Raw genomic sequence first — 20,945 nt, forward strand, 5'->3', positions numbered from 1 at the left:
AAAAACAGATAAATAGTTCAATGCATTTGGTTTAAGAAAAAAATCATTGATAAAATATTCAGTCATCTTTCAAAAAGATGATTATTCCCAACATCAAGATGTTAAATTATTGATCTGCTTTTGTATTCGTTTCAAAGCGAGCGCTTTTCATGGACCAAGCATCAAGTGTAGAGATTTTGACACTCTCGGAACCCTTGTTAAATGCAAACAGACGAGCTTGTTTATGAATCGCTAGCTTTGGATAAACTCTAGACGTTATGCAGCTCTTTCCTTGCCCGCCAAAACTCTCAATGATTGAATGATCAATCTGCACAGTCCCATAAAATAATCTCAAATTTAATTCGAGAACACACAAAATTCTTCTTAATATAAATATATATAGATGGAGAGAGAAAAGTTACCAAGGTTCTGAGTGTTAGTTTCTCTTTCGTAGGATCCAAGTCTACGAAAGCAGCGTGTGAGGTTTTGTCAAGTCCTTCTTCCCTCAACGAAGACCTATAAATCCAATTTTTTTAATTTTTAGTTTCACATTAATACGAACTTAATAGGAAAAATAAAAGAAAACTGAAACATACTTGGATAAGTCACTACACATGAGAACAACGTGCTTGTTGTCACTGCCTTTGAACACACGAAAATAAATGGCGGTTTGTTCGGTCAAGTCCTCGGAAGCCAAGACCAAGAGGCCAAACGGTCCGAACTTGCCAATATCTGAAGAACCGATTTTGTTGAAAAGTGATTGGGCATCAAGCCCAGCCCAACTTGGGTCCATCATCTCTATGTTCTCTAGTTCCCTCAGGTCAAATGAAATTTCCACGTCGGCCTTGGAATAGTCAACACAGTAACAATTGTATCAAATCAAACCATTATAAGACTCATAATCCATTTAAAGCAGAGAATTCCATGTTTTTTTTTTTGTTTTTTTTTTTTTTTTACCTGTGAAGCTGTGAGACCAGGAATTTCATAAACTTGACCCCCACGAAGCTCCATATCTTGGATGCTGAACTTATGGCCTCTCAACTTCTCAATTTCTTTGACTGGCCAGACTACCAATTGTCTCCCACAATCACTAAGAACAACACTTCTAGGAATAGCCTGTTAAAAAAAAAAATTACGGTAAGTACAATAGTCAAGACTTCTCACTTTGAATAGAGAATTATAATTTGGACAAACTAGCAATGTAGCCTTTTTGAAACGTGGTATATAAGATCTAGCTCACGTTTGGTAAATTTTGTAATCTAGCTATTTACTGAAATTTACGACTATAAAATATCGAATATATCATTGTGTGGTTTAAATGAGTGAAAATAAAAGAGTAGTCAACGTTTAAGTCCTACTAATAAGAAAGTCAACAACATCATCAGGTTTAGTACACGCTTCGATTCAAATTTGAATATTTAAGAGGAAAATCATTAATTAATATAATATAATAAACAAATTAAATATTGATTAAAATAAGTAACTTGTGAATCGTCAATAAATTTTCGTTAATTTTTATATATGCGTGTAATAAATAAACCAAAATAAATAGGCGAAAAATTCAGCCGACTTTTAAACAAATGATAAACATGTAAATTGTTAAATGACTAATAAAAACCACGTCATCAATTGTGGCTATGTTTGAAACTTAGCTGAAACGTTGGCTAGATTGCAATTTCCACGTTTCAAGTGGCTTAGTCCATATAATTTTTCTTATAATTTTGTTTCTCGTATTTTAATTCAAATTTTCATTTTCTTAATCTTAAAATCTAGATTCTAAACATAATCTTGTACCAAAGTTAATCATACCTGAAGGCCAGACCAGCCCTTTTTTAAGGCATCCGATTCGCTATCATATTCACGAACCCAACTCCACATCACCATCCGGTTCTTTTCGCTGTCATGAAAAGATTTACACGCGTAAAATGCGCCATAATCGTGACGATAATCCGCGCCGACATCTAAGAAATCGGTCTCGGCCACAAACTCGTCTGTCTTGGGGTTGTACTTTCCGAGTACATAATAGTCCTGGTCTCTAAAACTCGCCTTGAGTACATGCTTTCCTTCGCCAACGGGGAAAAAATCGGGACACTCCCACATACCGGTCTTCGAAGAAGAATAAAGCGGCTTTTCGGCCTTAACCCACTTCACAAAGTCCTTGCTCTTGTAAAGCAACGCCGTTCCTTCCCCGTCGACCTCGGCTCCGATCAGAGTACGCCAATCTCCGTCCGGGCCTTGCCAGGCTGTCGTCGGGTCTCTGAACGAAACGGGGCCGATACCGTCATTGCTCGGAATCATGAGCGGGTTGTGAGGGGATTTGGTCCATTCCCTTAGGAAAGGGTCGGATAAGTCTTTTGGCGAGGCCGAGCATTGGAGCTGATGCTTTTGAGAATCGCGTCCGGTGTATAGAATCACGGGCTCGCCTCCCGGGAGGATCGTGATGGAACCGGACCAACAGCCATTGATGTCGAAAGGGTCGGTCGGGTATAGAGCGTGATCAATGTGAATCCAATTCACTAGGTCGTAGGAGACTGAGTGTCCCCATGCTATGTTTCCGAAAAGTGGACCTTCTGGATTGTGTTGGTAGAAGAAATGATAAACTCCTTTGTAGTACACCGGACCTGAATTGGGTCAAATAAAAAAAAAAGTGTTACGATCATTTCAATAATATATCTCCGAGAATATGTAGTGATGATTTCAATAATATATCTCCTAAAATCAAGAGTTGGGAATTTCAAGTGTGCGAGATTTCATTTTCACCCATTAGTTTCTTAATTTCTCCCTCAGAATTTATAAGCTCATCCAAACATGAATGCAAAACTAGAAATATATATACATTACATTCAGACTTTGCTCAACTTCAAGATGCAAAAAGTTATTCTGATTATTATTATTTAATTTTCATCACCATTTTCATTTACAAATTGGACAAAATGGTCACGTTAAACTAATTGATAAGTAAAATTATTAATGTGTTAAGATTTAAACAGATTAGCCAATGAGAACTATCAATCAGGGATGCCGATCAATTGGGTCAATTACGAAGGACATACCGTTGGGATCTTCATGTCCATTTTAATACGTCCATTTGTTGGGGAAGATAGAAAAAAGACGAACGAAAGTCAGTATATAATAAAATACATATAATAGACGAAGTTGACCATATATGTGTCTGCAAATGAAACTAGCGAAGAAAAACGACAAACCATTCATCCAGTTCTTTGGAGGTTGAAAATGATAGCCAGTTCTGTATGGCTGATCAATTTGAGAAACGCATTGAAATTCTTCTTGTGTCTCGTTGGAACCATTAGTCTCCATGATAATCACCAAAGTCACTGATTGATAGGTTTGTGTTTTGAGAACTACTATAAGGCTAATATTATGATCAGGTCAAATCAATCGGATTGAAGCTTGGTTTTTATAAATTGCATTTTTCAACTATATTGCACATATTATAAGACAAGTTGCATTTCAAAAATACAAAAAAAAAATATATATATATATATATATATATAAATTCCTGAATCTTGTTTGGACGGATAAGAGTATTAATTATCAGAAACTTCGTATTAGAAGAAAGAAGACTTAGTGAGATTATTTATACATAAAAAAGACTTGCTGACTAATCTTGTTTGGACGGATAAGAGTATTAATGATCAGAAACTTCGTATTAGAAGAAGGAAGACTTAGTGAGATTATTTATACATAAAAAAAGACTTGCTGACTATGCGGAGTTGTTATTTGAATAAACAATCAATATTCCTAATCGTTTGTGGATCTGTTTAGAATTTCTTGCATTACATTATTATACAGATCAGAACAACAGGTAATTTTGTCTAAATAAATTATTAAAATAAAAACCTTTTTGGTTTCACATAGGCATGCTTTTGCATTTTCAATAATCAAATGATCCAAACAAAATAATAGTTTTCACTGTTTTGGACTAATTCTGCTTTCAATGAAAGTTTCATAAGTTATCAAATATTTAATTTTGAAGTTGCTATGTAAGTTCTGGTTACTTTTTATTTGGACTTATTTGCCTCTGTTGTCTATAAACTTTACTAATTTGATAAATTGGTCACTATTCTTTACTTGTACTTGTAAACCGACGCTATGTACTTAAAAAATTTACCCTCGTGATTCTTTTGCCGAACTTTCCCCAAATTTTTAGATAAAATCTCAAGTGTCCGAATATTTCTCATATAAAATATTTTAGGAAAATATATCCCTTGTGTTTAATCGAAATGCGAGATTTACCCCCTCTATTTCTAGAAATATCAGACATATCCATCCAGTTTAATATAAATGACAAATACATCCCCTAAAAAAATGTTATATTACAAATATCACCCTTTTTCGTTTATTTTTTACAAAAAAATAATTTGAAATTCCCTAAATACCCTTAATGAAATAATTTTTTATCTTCTATTCTATATACAAAAAAATTAAATTAAAAAAATTTCTTTATAAAAAGTTAAGGTTTTTTTTTTATAAAGAGAGATTTTGATTTTTTTTTAATAAAATAGTAAATAAATATTTATTCTATTAAGGGTATTTTGAGGAGTTCAAATTATTTTTTGTAAAAAATAAACGAAAATGATGATATTTGTAATATAACATTGTTTTAGGGGATGTATATGTCATTTATATTAAACTGAAGGGATATGTCTGATATTTCTAGAAATAGAGGGGATAAATCTCGCATTTCGATTAAACACGAGGGGTACTCTAGATATTTTCCCAATATTTTTTCCTATACAGCTCATTCAGTAAACCAAATTAAAAACACGTATGCAGTTTGATCCTAAAAGATATAAAATATGCTTTTAATTGATTTTTGGTCATCTTTTCTTATCCACGTCCAAAGATTTTAGCATTCTCCATTGTCCAAGCACTAAGCTTGGAGATTTCAACGTTTTTAGTCCCATAATTGAACGCATACAAATGAGCTTTTTTGCTAGTCGCCGGCTAGGGGTGTAATCGGGTTGGGTTAGTCGGTTTTTACATGTATTGTCCACCCGAACCGCTATAACTAATTTTTTAGTTTAGAAACCCAAACCAACCTGATTGAAAGGTAAAATCAAATCAAACCAACCCGAAAATAATCGGGTTGATTTTTTCAGATTATAATTTTTGACAAATGACTTATGAAAATAATATATGTATATTATATCTAGAACGTTTTGTAAAATAAAATCAAAAAATTTCTTATCTTTAGAAAATTTACGTGTTAAAATAAAAATTACACATAATTTTAATTACCAAATTTTAGTGTAGTCGGAAATAATAAAGTATAATACTGAGTATTTTTTATTTTATTATAATATTATTAGAAAAATGATATTTTTTTTTAACAATAGTACATATAAAATATTTGTAATCTTAAAAAAATTAAAGAATTAACACTATCGGGTAGGTTTGGTTTAATCCAATCTCACGACTATAAAAAAACCAAACCAACCCGAAATAATTGCGGTTTGGATTGGTTACAACCCAAACTTCATCGGGTTTTGATGAGGCGATTTAAAAAAGAGTGCGATTTGGTTTGGATGATCGTGTTGTTCGGTTTGGCGGTTTTGATGAACACCCCTAGACGTCATGCAAGTCCTTCCTTCCTCGCCAAAGCTCTCATCGATTAGTTTATCTGCGCAAAAAATTAGTATTTATAATTAACCTAAAGCATAAATCATACAATTATAGCTCTTTCGATGTACCCACGTACCAAATTTCTTAATGTTATTTTCTCTTTTAGAGGGTCAAAGTCTACAAAAACCCCAAAGGTTGTTTATCAAGTCTTTCCCTCGATGAAGACCTAAACACTCCAACAAAGAAGGCAAAAAAATCAAAATTATTAACTTCAAATTAAAAGAGAAAAGAAATGTAATCGAATGTCAGGACGACATTGGAGCTATTTATGAGCTCATGAGAGTCAAAACGGAGCAAAACGACACATTTTGGACGAATTCAAAGGAGAGAACTGAAAAGTCAGCATTGTGACGACCCGACTTTTCAGACCGTCTTACTTATCTTACTTTTTAAACTTTAGAAAATTCTTTAGAAAACTTGGTGGAATTTTTTTTACAACACATCGAATCAAGGCGAACTAAAATTTTAAAGATCTTAAAAAGAAACAAAAACATTTAAGAAAAATATGATGATTGCATATTGAACACTTCATGAGAAGTACTTAACCAAAATTGAAAATACGAATTTAAAACTAAACATAACGACAAAAATACTAAAACATTATCCATATTCTAAGTATTAACTAAAATATAAAACTCTTTGAAACTTCGACGTAAATGAAAATAAAAACCATTAAAAATTATTTTTTAAAACTCGTAGGAGAAGACTTATTTCTTAATAACGAAAACAAAACTTTAAACTTTATTTCTTAATAACTCGTAGCGGAAGACTTATTTCTTAATAACGAAAACAAAACTTTAAACTTTATTTCTTAATAACTCGTAGCGGAAGACTTAATTCGTGAATGGAATCCATGACCCAACCATCTCGTTATCGACGCCGCTAGTCCGCCCTGCTCAGTTCCTTGTAAGATGTTTACCTACAACACAGACGTATATTTTTTTCGAAGAGATGAGCTTACGCTCAGCGAGAATAACATAAAGCTCACAAAATAAAAAGAGTAATGCAATGCATGAACCGGTTATTAGTATTTTAAAACTAAGTGATGACTTGATCTTTCTTTTCTTGATTATATCAACTTTTAGTTCGGGGTGCCCCTAGGGTAGTCGTACCAATTTCAGTGTACACTTTAGATGCGAAGAGATGGGGGTTATAAAGTCCCACAATTCGCTCTATCTTTTAAACTTATTAGGGTCTCGGCCCGAGAAATTTCCCCATTTGAGCCTCGGCCCGGGAAACTTCTCCTTAATACCTCTCGAGGCGATACGACTCTGTTGCTTATCTTTATCTTTTCACTTTTAAAATTACGTTACATACTAATATGACATGTACATAAAAAATTTCAAACATATGCTCATACAATACATGACAAAAAAAAACGTGTACATTCGCAAATCTACTTTAACTTAAAACTGCATAGTTGACTAAACATAAATCCAACTACTACAATCAATCACACAATCAAATAAAGAAAAACCTACTCCAACATATAAAGCTTTAAACAAACTATAACATGAATTACAAATCATCATATTTAATTTTGAACTAATCTGTGTTGTAGTGAGATTATTCTCACCTGGAAATCGAAGGTTACGATCGTAGATCGTCGAAGGAAACTGACGCTCAAAACGACTCGGAACCTAATCGGGATAAAAATGCTACCGAGGATCAGCTAAGGAAAGGATTCAAGACATACTGTAGGTTCTGGAAATTTTCAGAAAAGACTTTCAAACTGAAATTACCAAAATACCCTTGGCTATTAGTCTTTGGGTGAAAAATTAAAACTTTGAGAAAACTTCTGTAAAAATTTCAGTACGTATAAAACATAATTTTGATCACTTTTTCTAAAGGCACCACGGCCAAAATAATTTTTTTTAACTATTTATTAAAAATAAAAGAAGTGCTAAAATCTAACTTTAAAATTTTTTTCAAAAACTGTGTGCGGTGCGTTTTTAAAATGATCAGAAAATATTTTGTATTTCATAAAAATATTTTTCTATTAAAGGTTTAGATAGAAGACATTTAAACCTAACTTTTCCAAAAAGAATCAAAGCAAAACCAAAATTTTTGAATCCAGTAAATGTTTAAAGTCTGAAAATCGGAAATAGGTCTCAAGTCTGCGCACGGATTTGAAAATAATCGGAAAATATTCTGTATTTCATAAAAATATTTTTCGATTAAAGATTTAGATAGAAGACACGTAAACCTAACTTTTCCAAAAAGAATCAATGCAAAACCATACTTTTTGAAATCAGGAAAAGCGTTTTAAGATACAATTTTCAAGGAATCCGAACCAGATAGAAAAGAAAGCATATCTATTTAGAGCTACGAATTTTCAAACAAAGAGAGGGATGGGAGAGGGAGAGCAGAGAAAATGCGTGAAAAAAAGGATGAGATGTTTATATATGACTTAATTAAACCCTAAAAGCCCAAACCCTAAAAACCCAAACCCTAATCCTACTTCTAATATTAATATATTAATTATTATTATTATTATTATTATTATTATAAAGTATACACGCTGATTGTAAATCACGTGTTATTATATTATATAAGACTACATAATTTGTATACATATCACTTACTATAATATATATATATTATTATAATATATATATATATATATATATTACGTAATGTATATATATATATATATATTATGTTATGTATATATATATTACTTACGTACATTATATTATAATATCATATTTTATAATCTAAAGAGTATATTAATTTCAAAAAAATACCCTAAAGCATACAAAAAAGAAAAACTTCAAAAACTACCACATAAAAAAATCATTCAATACTACTTTACTAAAAAAAAAAAAACGTCACTCGAACACAAATATTTTAACCTTTTAAATAAGTTTGAAAATTTGGGATTTCACAATCTCTCATACTTATTAGAATTTTCGTCCCGAAAATTAAAAAAGAACGGCGAGAAGAACTGTAAGAACTATTACTCGGACATGACAAGTCCCTCTAGAGAGAGCTCGGGATATTTTGTTCTCTTGTCTTATTATCATTCTCAAGATAGCATCCAAAACTTTCATCTATAAGACGATGAAATCGATCCATAGCTTCTGACCACTTATTATTATCGGTACTTTTTTATGCAGTACTATGATAATAATAAAGCAATACCAGACGGTAAGGCCATGCATGAAACTTTTCTAGATAATAGCCTAATTTTATTTCCAACTCCAACAAAAAAAGAGTGAGTAGCACCACGGGGATCTGACTTTGGGTTCTTTTTGGAGCCATGCTCGTCTAGATCGCGAGAGATCCGACTTTGAGCTTTATGGCTTACTCATATGGATCGCGAGAGATCTGACTTTGAGATTTTTTAAGCTATACTCGTCTGGATGGCGATGGATCTAATTTAGAGCTTTTTGGCTTGGTCTTTTGGATCTTAAGGGATTTGACTTTGGGCTGTCTCCGAATCGATGAAGTTGATCCCGCATGGGTCGTAAGTTGTTGGGGAGGAATACTGAACCTGACTTTGGCCCAACTTTCCTGGCGTCAGGCGTAGTATAATTTGAGCAGTGCAGCAACCCGAACCTCTTGTAGCTCAAGTTAGTCACTTTTTCGGCTAAGCTCGTTGGAACCTCTTGGGGTTATAGCTTTGCTTGTTTTGTGACTAACTCGAGCTTTTCGAGATTTTAGGTTCCTGCGCTTCTCATCATAGCTTTCATAAGTACCTCTTGGCATTTTTTCTCGATGATATGTGTATATCTGCTTATACATTGCCTCGTGGAGTATATCATGTTAGCACGTTGTTCTAGTGGGAATGATTAAACCATGAGAATCTATCTATGTGTTCATGTGCAAAACTTGTGATGATGACTAAAAATGTCTAGAAGGTCATCATGTTTAAGAGAGACTGATTGATATTGGATTTGACATAGTCAGAGTATATATGTTTTTAGATCCAAGAGAGTTTTGGAAAGAAAGACAAATATGGGTTTCTAGTCCAGGTACCCAGATTGGTGTCGCAAGATATGAGTAACATCACCAAGTTTAAATCTTCTTTTCGAAGCAAAGGAAATTAATTATGATTTATTGTAAGAGTAAGAGTATGAGTTTAATGTTGTTTTAAGTTTGATCTGTATGTACTTTGTACTAATGCTAAATGCTAGGAGTGGTGAGTGACGAGAGTAATGAAAGTCAAAAATGAAAAATAAGGATGTGAATTTCTTTTTTCTTTGTGTTGTTGAAATTTACTCCGGTTATAAAAAAGGGCAAAATAGAATAACGAAATTGTAATATAGTGAAAAAATTATGATGATTCAAAAAGTAAAGTAATTCAATATACATTCTTAAAAGAAAGAAAGAAAGAAGTCGTCTTGACACTAGACGAAAACAGTCACGAAAACCTCCCGTGACTGTAAATGTTTACGTGCGACGGTTATCCGTCTTCCTTAATTTTCTTCTCATTTTTATTATTTTAATTGAAAAAATTAAATTTTTTTCCGAAACAAAAAATTACCGACAATTCGCTGTATTTTGACAAAAATCAACGACAAAACAAAAAATCTTTCTTTCATCAGTCGGAGGTGATCCGGAAATGACTTTCCAAGTAAATTTAGGAGAACATCGTCATTTTGAACCATGAGAACTTTCTTAAATGACGTAGTCTCAAATAATCAGCAAGTAATGCAAATCAAATAAGAAATTTTTTAATTAAAATAATTTTAACCGATTACCATGCCAATTTTCAAGGTTTAATCGGAACAACTAATTTTGTATAAAAATTTCCACATCATCAATTTGAAGGTTAATTTCTTTAACCTGGCCACCTATATCAAAATCATAAAGACAATACTTTTTTTTAAAAAAAACCAGCCTGCCAGAACCTCTCACTCATTCGTGGGAAGGAAGAGATGTAGAGGAGGAGAGGCCAAAAACTTCATTAAACTTAACAGCGTTTTCCAGTAAAGCCCTCCGCACGGGGGCGGAGACTCCCCGACACCACAAAAACCCGAACTCCGGGACCTCACCGACCATTGACTTAGGCAATGAGCAGGGACATTCTCAGCCCAGCTAACCCAAACAAAATCTAAAGAAGTGAAACTACTACATAAACTCAGAACCTCCTGGTACAACGGAAGCAATTCCCACCTAGGACACATTCTATTCAAAACTAGACTGTCCATTAACTGTTTGTTATCATTAACTATTACAACATTCTCAAAATTCAACAATTTAGCAAGACGTGCAGCAATCAAAACGCCCTTCAACTCCGATTCCTCAGCCGAATCTGAGCTGACTTGCCCTCGCCACAGCCACTTCACCGTTCCGAGCCGTGTTCGCGCCACCAGACCCACCGCCGCACCATCAGACCTGAAAGCAGCGTCGGAATGGATTATAACCGAGTCACTCCTTAACCTGAGGGGATTGGTCTCTCTCCGGATAAAGCTTCCTTCCCCGCTGCCTGACCTCCACCCCTGGGCATTCAGGTGGTCGCATATACTTCTCCTGATTCTGCGAATCGACTTGGCCACATCTACCAGCTCCCCTGCGAAAATCAATCTGTTCCTGGAGTTCCATATTTCTTCGCAGATGCACCATGTCCTGATCGTGAACTCGACGCCACCTCCTCCCCTCACCGCCACCTCTGAGTTAGCCTCCATGATCGCCGTCAAAATCTCTCGACCTCCGACGTCTAGGGGCAAATTCCACTGTTTCCCTAAACCTTCCAGACCCCAAAAGATTCTCACCGGAGCGCAGCGGAAGAACATATGCGCTATTGATTCTTTCTCCGACCCACAAATCCGGCATCGATCATCACCGCTCATTCCTCTCCGAAGCAACAGAGGGCCAATCAAGAAACCCTCATTACCGATTCGCCAGAGGAACAATTTCGCTCTCTCATGAATTTTAAGCCGCCATAACTGGGACCACACCGTCGACAATTGGCGATCCCGTACCCCTTGGATACATTTCAAAGCTGATTTAACCGAGAACTCTCCATCCCGATTGGGCTTCCACACTAACAAGTCCGGTCTCGGCTCTGGGAGTGTACGAATCTTCATTATCGGCTCTACAAACTCCTCCCCCAGAACGTCTACAATGATCCCCGGATCCCATTCCCGACTATTTGGCTTGAATAAATAATTGACTTTGAAATCCGTACCCACACCGAGGCTAGTACCCAACCTCTCTACCCCCTCAACACGCCACTGATCCTTAAAGAGACTAGCGTCCTTCCCATCCCCAATAAGGTAACACGAATTTTCTTTTAAGAGCTCTCTCGAGGAGCAAATATCATGCCAGCATCTTGAATAATGACTTTTCAGTTTTGCCTCTAGAAAATTTGAATGCCCACAATATTTCGACGATAATATATCAACCCACTTAGCCTTTGATTTAGCTGCCATGTGCCATCCAAGCTTTGCAAGGAGGGCCTTATTCACATCATCAAATCTTCGAAACCCCAAACCCCCCTCATACTTAGGTTTACACAAGACGTCCCAGCTCACCGAGGCCACAAACCTGTTCCCCTCGTTCACCCCTTTCCACCAGAATTTCCTTGTGATTTTGTCGAGAGATAGACAAAAGGTCTTTGGGAGCTTATAAGTCGACATCGTATAGACAGGAAGACTTTGGATAACCGACTTAATCAACGTGGTCCTCCCGGCCTTGGATATCGTACGAGCCATCCACCCTTCAAGTTTATCTAACATTTTCCTCTTTATGAAGCCAAAACTTTTAGACTTATTCTTGCTCAACAAGAGGGGATTTCCCAAGTGATACACATCATCCTGACATTCTTTGATCTTCAAAGAGGCACTTATCTCCATCTTCCTCTCTTTCGAGCAATTGTTAGAGAAAATAAGTCCGGATTTGTGGTTATTAACCACTTGTCCGGACCAAGCAAGGTATTTCTCTACACACTTCCACCGACTCCTATGTCCTTCTCTTCCGCTTTACAAAACAATATAGTGTCATCGGCGAACATAAGGTGTGAAATACTATGAGCATTCCTACCGATTTTCACTCCGTGAAATTCACCTCTTTTCTCTTCCCTCACTAAAAGCCGACTGAGGACCTCCGAGGCTATAACATACAAGAACGGCGAAAGTGGATCACCTTGTCTTAGGCCTCTTTCTAGATTTAACTTCTCTAGAGGACTCCCATTAAGTAGTATCGCGCTCGCTGCCGAACACAAACACTCTTGAATGAGATTGACCATCTTTTCCGACATTCCGAAATTTCGAAGTACCTTCACAATAAACCCCCATTCCATTCGGTCATATGCTTTGCTCATATCGATCTTGATACCGAGGATCCCTTCCTTGCCTCTTTTTTGCTTCATCTTCTCCATAACCTCCCGGGCTAAAATCGTGTTCTCGGCAATCCATCTACCCGGAATGAAGGCCGATTGGAAAGGCGACACCATCTTATCCAACACCACCCGAAGACAGTACTTGGAGACAAAGGAAATCGCTACACTCACTGACATTCTAAACCGAGAAGCAACAAAATTAAAATAACTAAAACCAGCAAAGTAAAATGCTCCAATAAATATTGCCACGAGGAAGAAAATTTGAGTTCAGCAAAGCCAAAAGAATCACTCAAAAACAAATTATTCGTAAGCACCAATATAAAATCAGCCAAACTAAAAAAAAAGGCCACAAAACATTTCTAGAACGCCCAAATTTATACAAGCAGTGGCGTACTTAAACTAAAGACAATTTAAACAGAAGCACAAAATATATACATCGTGCATCATCGTATAAGAATTAATCATAATGTAAGAATAAATAAGATATGTCTATCATATCACGCACTAGGAAAGCATATAACAACCTGGATAGAAGCAAACCGTGTGTAGACATAAATAAAAGATATCATATCACCATCACACACACAAAAAAATCACACATAACAAACATACAAAACAAAGATAGCAAGCTAAACAAGAAGAAAGCGCAGACAATCAAATTAATAACCGAAATTCACATAGGAGACAAATAAACAAATAAGAAACTGACATTTTCACACAATCCCACACAAACCACATTTAAAATAATTGCCCCAGGAAACAAAAACATAAGCAGTGTTATTTAAAGCCATATGCCACACAATTAACAGACAGCCCGTTAAAGACCAAGTAAATTAGACACAAAATTAGAGAGGAATCACTAGACACTACAAAGGGGCCAACCTACAATATCCATACTAGATAATAACATAAAATAATAAAGATAAACAGTTAGTACTCAACACACCTAAGAGATTCAGTCATAAAGAACCAAGTAAAAAAAATCTAAGAGATTCAATCATAAAGAACCAAGTAAGGATCTAAGATATTCAATCACAAACCAAGTAAAAAAATCAATGCAGTGCAACGAAGCCAAAAGACATAATATGGATATTCCTGCAAGCCCAAAAGTGATTTGATACTCGACCTCCACGGTGACCGAAACTTCTCTCAGAATGATCCATACTCCAAGCATGCTGTGATGATAATATAGCGGATCTCCCAAAAACGTATATGTATGCCATACGCAGAAACAATGAGTTCTCTCATATCCGAATTCCCATTCACACCGATCCTCACAGCCATAAAACGACCATTCAAGACGACCAGAAATCCAAATATCAAAGCCCACGTACAAGCAAGATCGGTAACCCAGCCATTCACACCAAAAACATACGTCAACCAATGGCTCATTCAAATCCTCAATAACCAAAAAATAATGCACAAAATATAAGCAATCAAACAATACATAAGCCCCTTGAAGTCAGTACGCGGCCTCAAAACATAAGCAACCAAACACGGAAGATAAGCCTCTTGGAGAATTAATACCACCGTGACTCACCGGAGAGAAGAATCCGTACAAAAAAACTGAGAAACAAAAATCCCTGAAGATCTGAAGATACTGAAACCAAATAGATTCCACCGACTAATCAGTTGCACAACCAAGTGTTGCACTAGGATGACAAGAACCATATATAAGAGAAACCCAACAGAATGAACAAATCAACATCAATCGGTATAAATGCCCAAACCCTCCTGGACGGAGTAATAAACACAAAGGTAATTTACCATCTCGTACACGAGCAACTACCAGAGACCAATACCTTAAAGCAACTGAGACCCAATCCATGAAGATATGTCATGCTTGAGTAAGAGAGAAGACCACAAAAAAAGAAACAGCTCGGCTTGATCAAATCTACGAATCCATCCTGTAAAAGAAATAAGAGATAAAGTCAAGCCAATATACCATCCTGACATAAAATCAACGGAACTTATATATACCAAAATCCAAAGCATTAGGTTTGTCTTTATTGTACTGCAAAAAAGCTAATACCGCAAAAGTTGAAATTAAAGCACATGAAGATGTTACTCAGCGGATAAAGAAGTGATATTACCTGATGATTCATTGATCCTACTTAAAGAGTTTGAAGGCACAGAAAAACAGTGGTAATCTGTGCGTGAAAGAGATGGTCTTATCCACAGGAAAACAAACTGTGTGTGAGAGAATTACTTGCAGACTAAGAATTAAATTGGTACACAATCCAAAGAAGAGCGAACGAAACTCAGCAACAAGCGAATTGAGTCCTCATAGAGGATAGCAGAGAGATTCAGAGTCCAGGGATAGAGAATGTCAAACATATAGGGTGAATTCGCTCTCACCATTTCATATATTATGAATCAGGGAAGATAAAAAAGAAAAGGTCTAGACAAGAATGTGCAAACTACAATGAATTTCGGCACTTCATTCTGACCATTATCTACTTTAAGTTGGGTTGACAATCAGCAATAGTTACAGTACCGAATCTGTCCAATGGATGACAATGGACGCCCCCGGGACCCATTTGGCTAAGGTAAGGTTTCAGAAGCCCCGAAAATATTAGAAAGAAAAAATAAAAGAAATATATAATTATAGGAAAAAGGAAAGGAAAGGGTAGGTGAGCATAATTATGCTTAGCCTTTTGGCCTCTGTGCCAACTTGATGCCTTAAAAAATTTGAGCTCCCCAAGATTAGAGAAACTGCAAGTCAGTGAACAAATTAGTTAGATTAGATGTACAATGGAAAAGCAAACAAAGCCCTATTCTTTAAGCCAAATAATATGGATTGAATCACAAAATCAAATTTCAAACTAAATAATCAGGTACCATACGAGTTGCACAAGCTCATGTAACTACATGAAATGGGGTTTTCATTGTTGGCAATTCTGATTACATAAACATTTTGATGAATTTGGAGAAAACAGATAGAGCAATTACACTCACATACAACATATATACATTGTGAAACTTCATAAACCGAGAAAGAACATCTGCAAACTTATTACAGAAAATGCGACGAAATGACTAACAAGGAGGGGAAAAAACGACAGTCAACACTACATAAAAACTGGTTTACCTACCTCACAGACGAAGATGTTTGAATGCACTGCAACTTTCTTCACCCAAAGCAGTTCAACAAACCGCTCCTTGCAACCCAGCTATGTAGCAAAAAAAAATTACAATTTTAAACAAAATTTAAAAGTATATGACATTCATAATCAATTGGATTATATCATATCTACTCATCTGAGATCCCGCCCCCAAAATAACAAGTTTATCGAGGGCGTTGTGAATAATCTCATAAGAAACAGAAAATCATTCCAGGTTAATTGGTTGCAGATCTATAGTAGCAGCAGCCGATAGTGCTGCACACAACAGTTTATCTGAAAAAAACAATACCCGTGTTGAAAGCTTTTGGCAAAGGTTACTACAAAATAAAACAAGAGACTGTTCACCTACACCGCCTTATCCAGTGTTGAAAGCTTTACGTCCCTCGGCTTTACATTGCCACCTTTCTCGATCCGACCTTCCTTGCAAAGCGTGTCGATCTCACTCGGCAAAGAACGAGCCAAAAAAAATCATAACCCTCTTCTCGCAAAGCCTGTGTAAAGATATAAGGTCGGAATCAAATGTTCAACAGGGCATAAAAAAACGAAAGAAAAAAAAACTCCCTATTTACAGCTTTCTTTGTTCGATAATGTGATAGAACCGTACTCTAATCAGATGCGTATAGCAAGGAAGGTATAAAAGAAAAACGACTATATGTATTGATAAAATGGTTATGATGTTTAGAAATGGGTCCCTGGCCTTTCGAGAGGGCCAGTGCTCTCTATCGGAAAATCCCAAAGTTGACTAGTTGATTGAATGCCCTCCTAATCCCTCATTATTTCCATTTATAAATACATAGGAAAGTAAACCCCACCCTGACCTAACAATTTAAAACCTAAATTAATTAATAAAAAGCCGAAAGATAATAAAAGCCTTTATTACCCTAGACCCAGGTCTTATCATAATGACACTAGAAATCTGTCAACCAAGTATTGTTCTCCACTTTCTCATCATCCTTTGATTCAAATACTGATAAATGTGTACCTATCTTGAGCACAATAAATTGATATGATGAGCAATAATTTTTTTTAGGTAAAATGGAAAAGTAATATGACGAGCAACATATTGATTATATTTTTTTAAAATAAAATGGCAACAAATCGCTTCAAAGTAGTAGTAAAGCACAAGAAGAAACTTTGTCGTCGAGGCATAAGAGAAATGATACAGTACCTGTAGGTCCACCGTAACCACCATTCACGTCTATCTCGAAATGAAGTACTGAAAAACACATCGATGTAAAGTTCTATTTGGTGTTACAAAATACTTGGAAAGAAGAAAAAATGAACCAGAGATCGACTAGAAGTAACACAGATCAGAGCGCTCCAACTAAAAAGAATCGAGAGACTGAGCACACAGCACACGACTGCAGTGATATACATGGTTCATTGTAGAGTGAAAAAATTACGTCAACGGTTACGTTGTCAAGGTTCTATCAATTTATATAAACAAAAACAATCAAACAGAACCGACAAAGATGAAGAAGTTGAAAACCTATCCTGTTTTGGCTGTTGGAAATTGAGTGAAGTCATCCTCCCAGCCAATTAAAATCCTAATTCAAGGTTGAGGAGAGAGAGAGAGTTAATATATCTCCAAAGGCTTTAAAAAAAAAAAAAAAAAATATATATATATATATATATATATATATATATATATATAATGTACAAAAGCTGCGATAAACACCAAAAAAAGAGAGTTTCTGATCAAAATCCAATCTGCTTTTCACTGAGTCTCCCATTCCGGCAAAATTTCTCGCCATGAGAGAACTGCTCTCTCGCACCTTCACGACCCTCTTTTGATGAATTAACCACACAAATACGAATTTGTAAACTAGTATGGCCATGAAATTTCCAGCAAAGAGACAAATATTTGTTTATAAAACGAACACAGCGCCGAGTGTATATATTTGCTCCAAATGTTTCATCACGTATTTATTTGGAATAATAATGACAGTAAAGTAAGATTCATTTATGTTTAGCAAGACGCCAATTGGCTAAAGCCTATGCCTTATTGTACAGAAATTTGAACCATGATAAATCGAACACATCTACCAGTATGTTTGTGAATTATATATATATATATATATATATATATATATATATATATATACATATATATATGTACATTGAGATATCAACACACGCAAAAAATAATCAAATAACAAAAAACGAGAGTAAAAGAGAGAGAGAGAATGGTCTTGCATGATGTTCAAATTCATAACGACTATTTTTTTTTCTCAAGTTAGTTCAGAAAAAACTCGAGGAATTTTTGGCCAAAAAAATGCAGTTATTGTTGTTTGAGAAGTGAAAAGTGCTTAGTTTTTTAGCTCCTTTTGTGAGATGAAACATAATACTTAGGCAAACATAACTTCATATTGCCATCTCTTATCTTGATATGCAGTAAAACAAATGAGCAGATTAAGAAGATGAGTTCGTAAAGAAAGACAATAAACAGAGTTAAGTTAAGAATACATGTCAATAAGATTATCTCAAGCGAGAAGAGTTAGGATACATAAAAATTTAAACAAATTACCTTAAAATCTCAATGAGTTTCCTCCACACGTTATGTCCTTGTATAGTGATCCTAACAGACGAGGCGGACGGTCTGGTCAAACTGGACTCTCATGTTCAAAAGGCCTATCCATGATCTACAAAAAAGAACATAGTTCAAAAGATCTTTTTATTGAATTTGACTTTTGAGAAAGAATATAAATTTTGCCAACATGAAAAGAACATGTCAATAACAGTCTGTCACTCGATGAACATTGTCTAACATTGCGATTCAAAATTCTTATAAAGGGTATGTACTTCTTTTATTATTTTATTTTGCACATTACTTCTCTCTGGGTGATGAGCTAAGAAAACACGCAATTCAAAATTCCACGAGTCACTGAAGGCAGATACAATGCAACTGGTTCAGTACGACATTGGTCAGATCTCGAAGACCACACATAACATATAGAAATTTCCAGTTCTGAAATTATGTTTGTTTCACATACCATAATATGCAGGTCACGACTCGTGAAGCGTGTTCCTTCCTTCACAGCAAAACAGTACGGAGCAGTGAATAAGATAAAGCTCGGATCTAAAGCCCCAAGTCCTCCTTCGTGTCTGGAATGTTCTGCAATAGTGTCACAGCAAACCCAAAATGAAATAAAATAAAGCACTAGAACATGATCAATTATGTATGATATTAGATACACTGTGATAAATTGGATAATGTCTTATGTGTACTAATCTGAGAGTCAAACCAAGTATTTAGAAATCAGTATATAAAATAGGAGATTGTTCACTTACACTGGTGGACTAAATGAGTGTTGAAAGCTCTATTTCTCTTGGCTTGAGGTTCCTATCAAATCGCATCGATCTCACTCGCCAAAGAACGAAGTGTATGAATTGAACCCGTCTTGCGAACCCTGTGAAAGATATCGAGTCATAAACAAATACACAACAACAGGGCAGAAAATAATGAGTACTAGCAATACGTATATACAACACCGTCGGCAGTTTCTCTGTTCTGCCAAGGGCACGAGTGAGTACAAGGTTAGGGACCTCGCCATGACACGACCCGGGGTTTATGCTTTGCTTTCTAGGGTTAAGGATTTGGGGTTTTATTGAGTGTTGAAAGCTCTATGTCCGATGAATCGGAATGAATGAAAACCTTCTCGCAAAGCCTGTGTAAAGATATGGGGTTAGAAACAAAAACACAATAGGGCAAACAAGATAAACAACGAAGGTTAGTAATAAAAAAAAAATATACTCCCTAATCGCCAGCGGAGCTAATTGGGGATTGCGACGGTGGAGTCGAAGAAACGAAACGAATTAGAGAGAGACTGAGAGTGGGTTGAAGGGTTTATGCATTGGTTTCTAGGGTTTTTACGGAAACTCTCGCTAGAGATCATTGGCGCACTGTTTCCGGCACCGAAGGCCCGACGGAAGCTGTGATCCACCGGCCGGACGGATTAAAGGAGATGCGATCTGGCAGATCAACAACACCACCTCCAAGAGGAGTATCCGCGACCCAAACACGGCGAACTTCCCTCCAGGCTCGGCCGAAACTGGAATGGACGGGTCATGGGACTTAGTCTCCACAGCCAATCTCGCTCTCCACCCGCGCTTTAAGCCCATCACCGCCTCCGAAATTCCGACAGAAGCTCGCCGGACGGGTTGAGATCTGGTGGTGGTGGTTCGACTGGCCTCCGGACACACCGCAGATCGAAACCACCACCTCCAGCCTCGGTAGAAGATTGAAGTACCCGTTGGAACCGGCGAGCTTCTTGCTGAGGACGAACAACCTTATTATGCCGGAAACGGCGTCGAGGTTTGGCGACGAGGCAGAGAGGGAATGGCTGGGAACGAACGAGCCAAGACGGTGCAGGAAAAACCCTAGATTTCCTTTTCATGCCGAAGCCGAAGGGAAGGGTCAAGAAAATTGTTGTCTCCACAGCCATTCTCGCTCTCCACCCGCGCTTTTAGCCCGATCACCGCCTCCGGAGCGCCGAAAGAAATTCGCCGGACCGGTTGAGATCTGGTGGTGGTGACGTGATCTGGCCTCCGGACACACCGCAGATCGACACCACCAACTCCAGCCTCGGCAGAAGATTTAAGTACCGGCGAACCGGCGAGGTTCTTACTGAAGTCGGCGCAGTAGATCAGCCTTGCGATTCCGGCGACGGTGTCGAGGTTTGGCGACGGGGCAGAGAGGGAATGGCTGTGAATGAAAGTACTGAGGATGTGCCGTAAAACCCTAGATCGTCATTTACGCGCCGGTGATCTATTATATATACCACCATAGTCTTGGCGTCCAATTAACTTTCCCTTTCTTTCTCTCTATCTCCTTGCCGTTAGATCAAATTTCGATCCAACGGTTGTGTTATGTTGTTGTGATAATTGCCGATATTTTATCTCAATAA

The 20,945-nt window shown here is 36.5% G+C and overlaps 1 protein-coding gene and 1 long non-coding RNA gene across 3 annotated transcripts in view; both read right to left on the reverse strand.

Moving 5' to 3' along the window:
• Positions 1–20,945, reverse strand: part of LOC149391840 (beta-fructofuranosidase, insoluble isoenzyme CWINV1-like) — a 31,812-nt gene continuing 10,867 nt past the window's right edge. Inside the window, exons 3-7 of the mRNA XM_089620445.1 lie at positions 1,789–2,600; positions 937–1,095; positions 576–823; positions 402–495; positions 1–307 (exon numbers count right to left, since the gene is read on the reverse strand). Coding sequence (XP_089476571.1) covers positions 107–307; positions 402–495; positions 576–823; positions 937–1,095; positions 1,789–2,600 — 1,514 coding nt within the window. The 3' untranslated portion in view covers positions 1–106. The remainder of the gene's footprint in view (positions 308–401; positions 496–575; positions 824–936; positions 1,096–1,788; positions 2,601–20,945) is intronic.
• LOC149391841 (uncharacterized) lies at positions 14,286–19,386 on the reverse strand. 2 transcript variants are annotated; one of them, XR_016300059.1, is made up of 10 exons: positions 19,330–19,386; positions 19,032–19,153; positions 18,566–18,680; positions 17,528–17,585; positions 17,207–17,399; positions 16,388–16,529; positions 16,009–16,311; positions 15,007–15,628; positions 14,716–14,820; positions 14,286–14,513 (listed from the first exon to the last, which is right to left on the reverse strand). It is a non-coding gene; the product is annotated as an uncharacterized LOC149391841 (long non-coding RNA). The 2 variants fall into 2 exon arrangements; XR_016300058.1 differs by having other exon boundaries at positions 14,286–14,820.

This window comes from Urtica dioica, chromosome 7 (genome assembly GCF_054948205.1).
Source record: "Urtica dioica subsp. dioica isolate 48M chromosome 7, U.dioica_male_clone48M_v1_H2, whole genome shotgun sequence".
NCBI classification, from domain to species: Eukaryota; Viridiplantae; Streptophyta; class Magnoliopsida; order Rosales; family Urticaceae; genus Urtica; species Urtica dioica.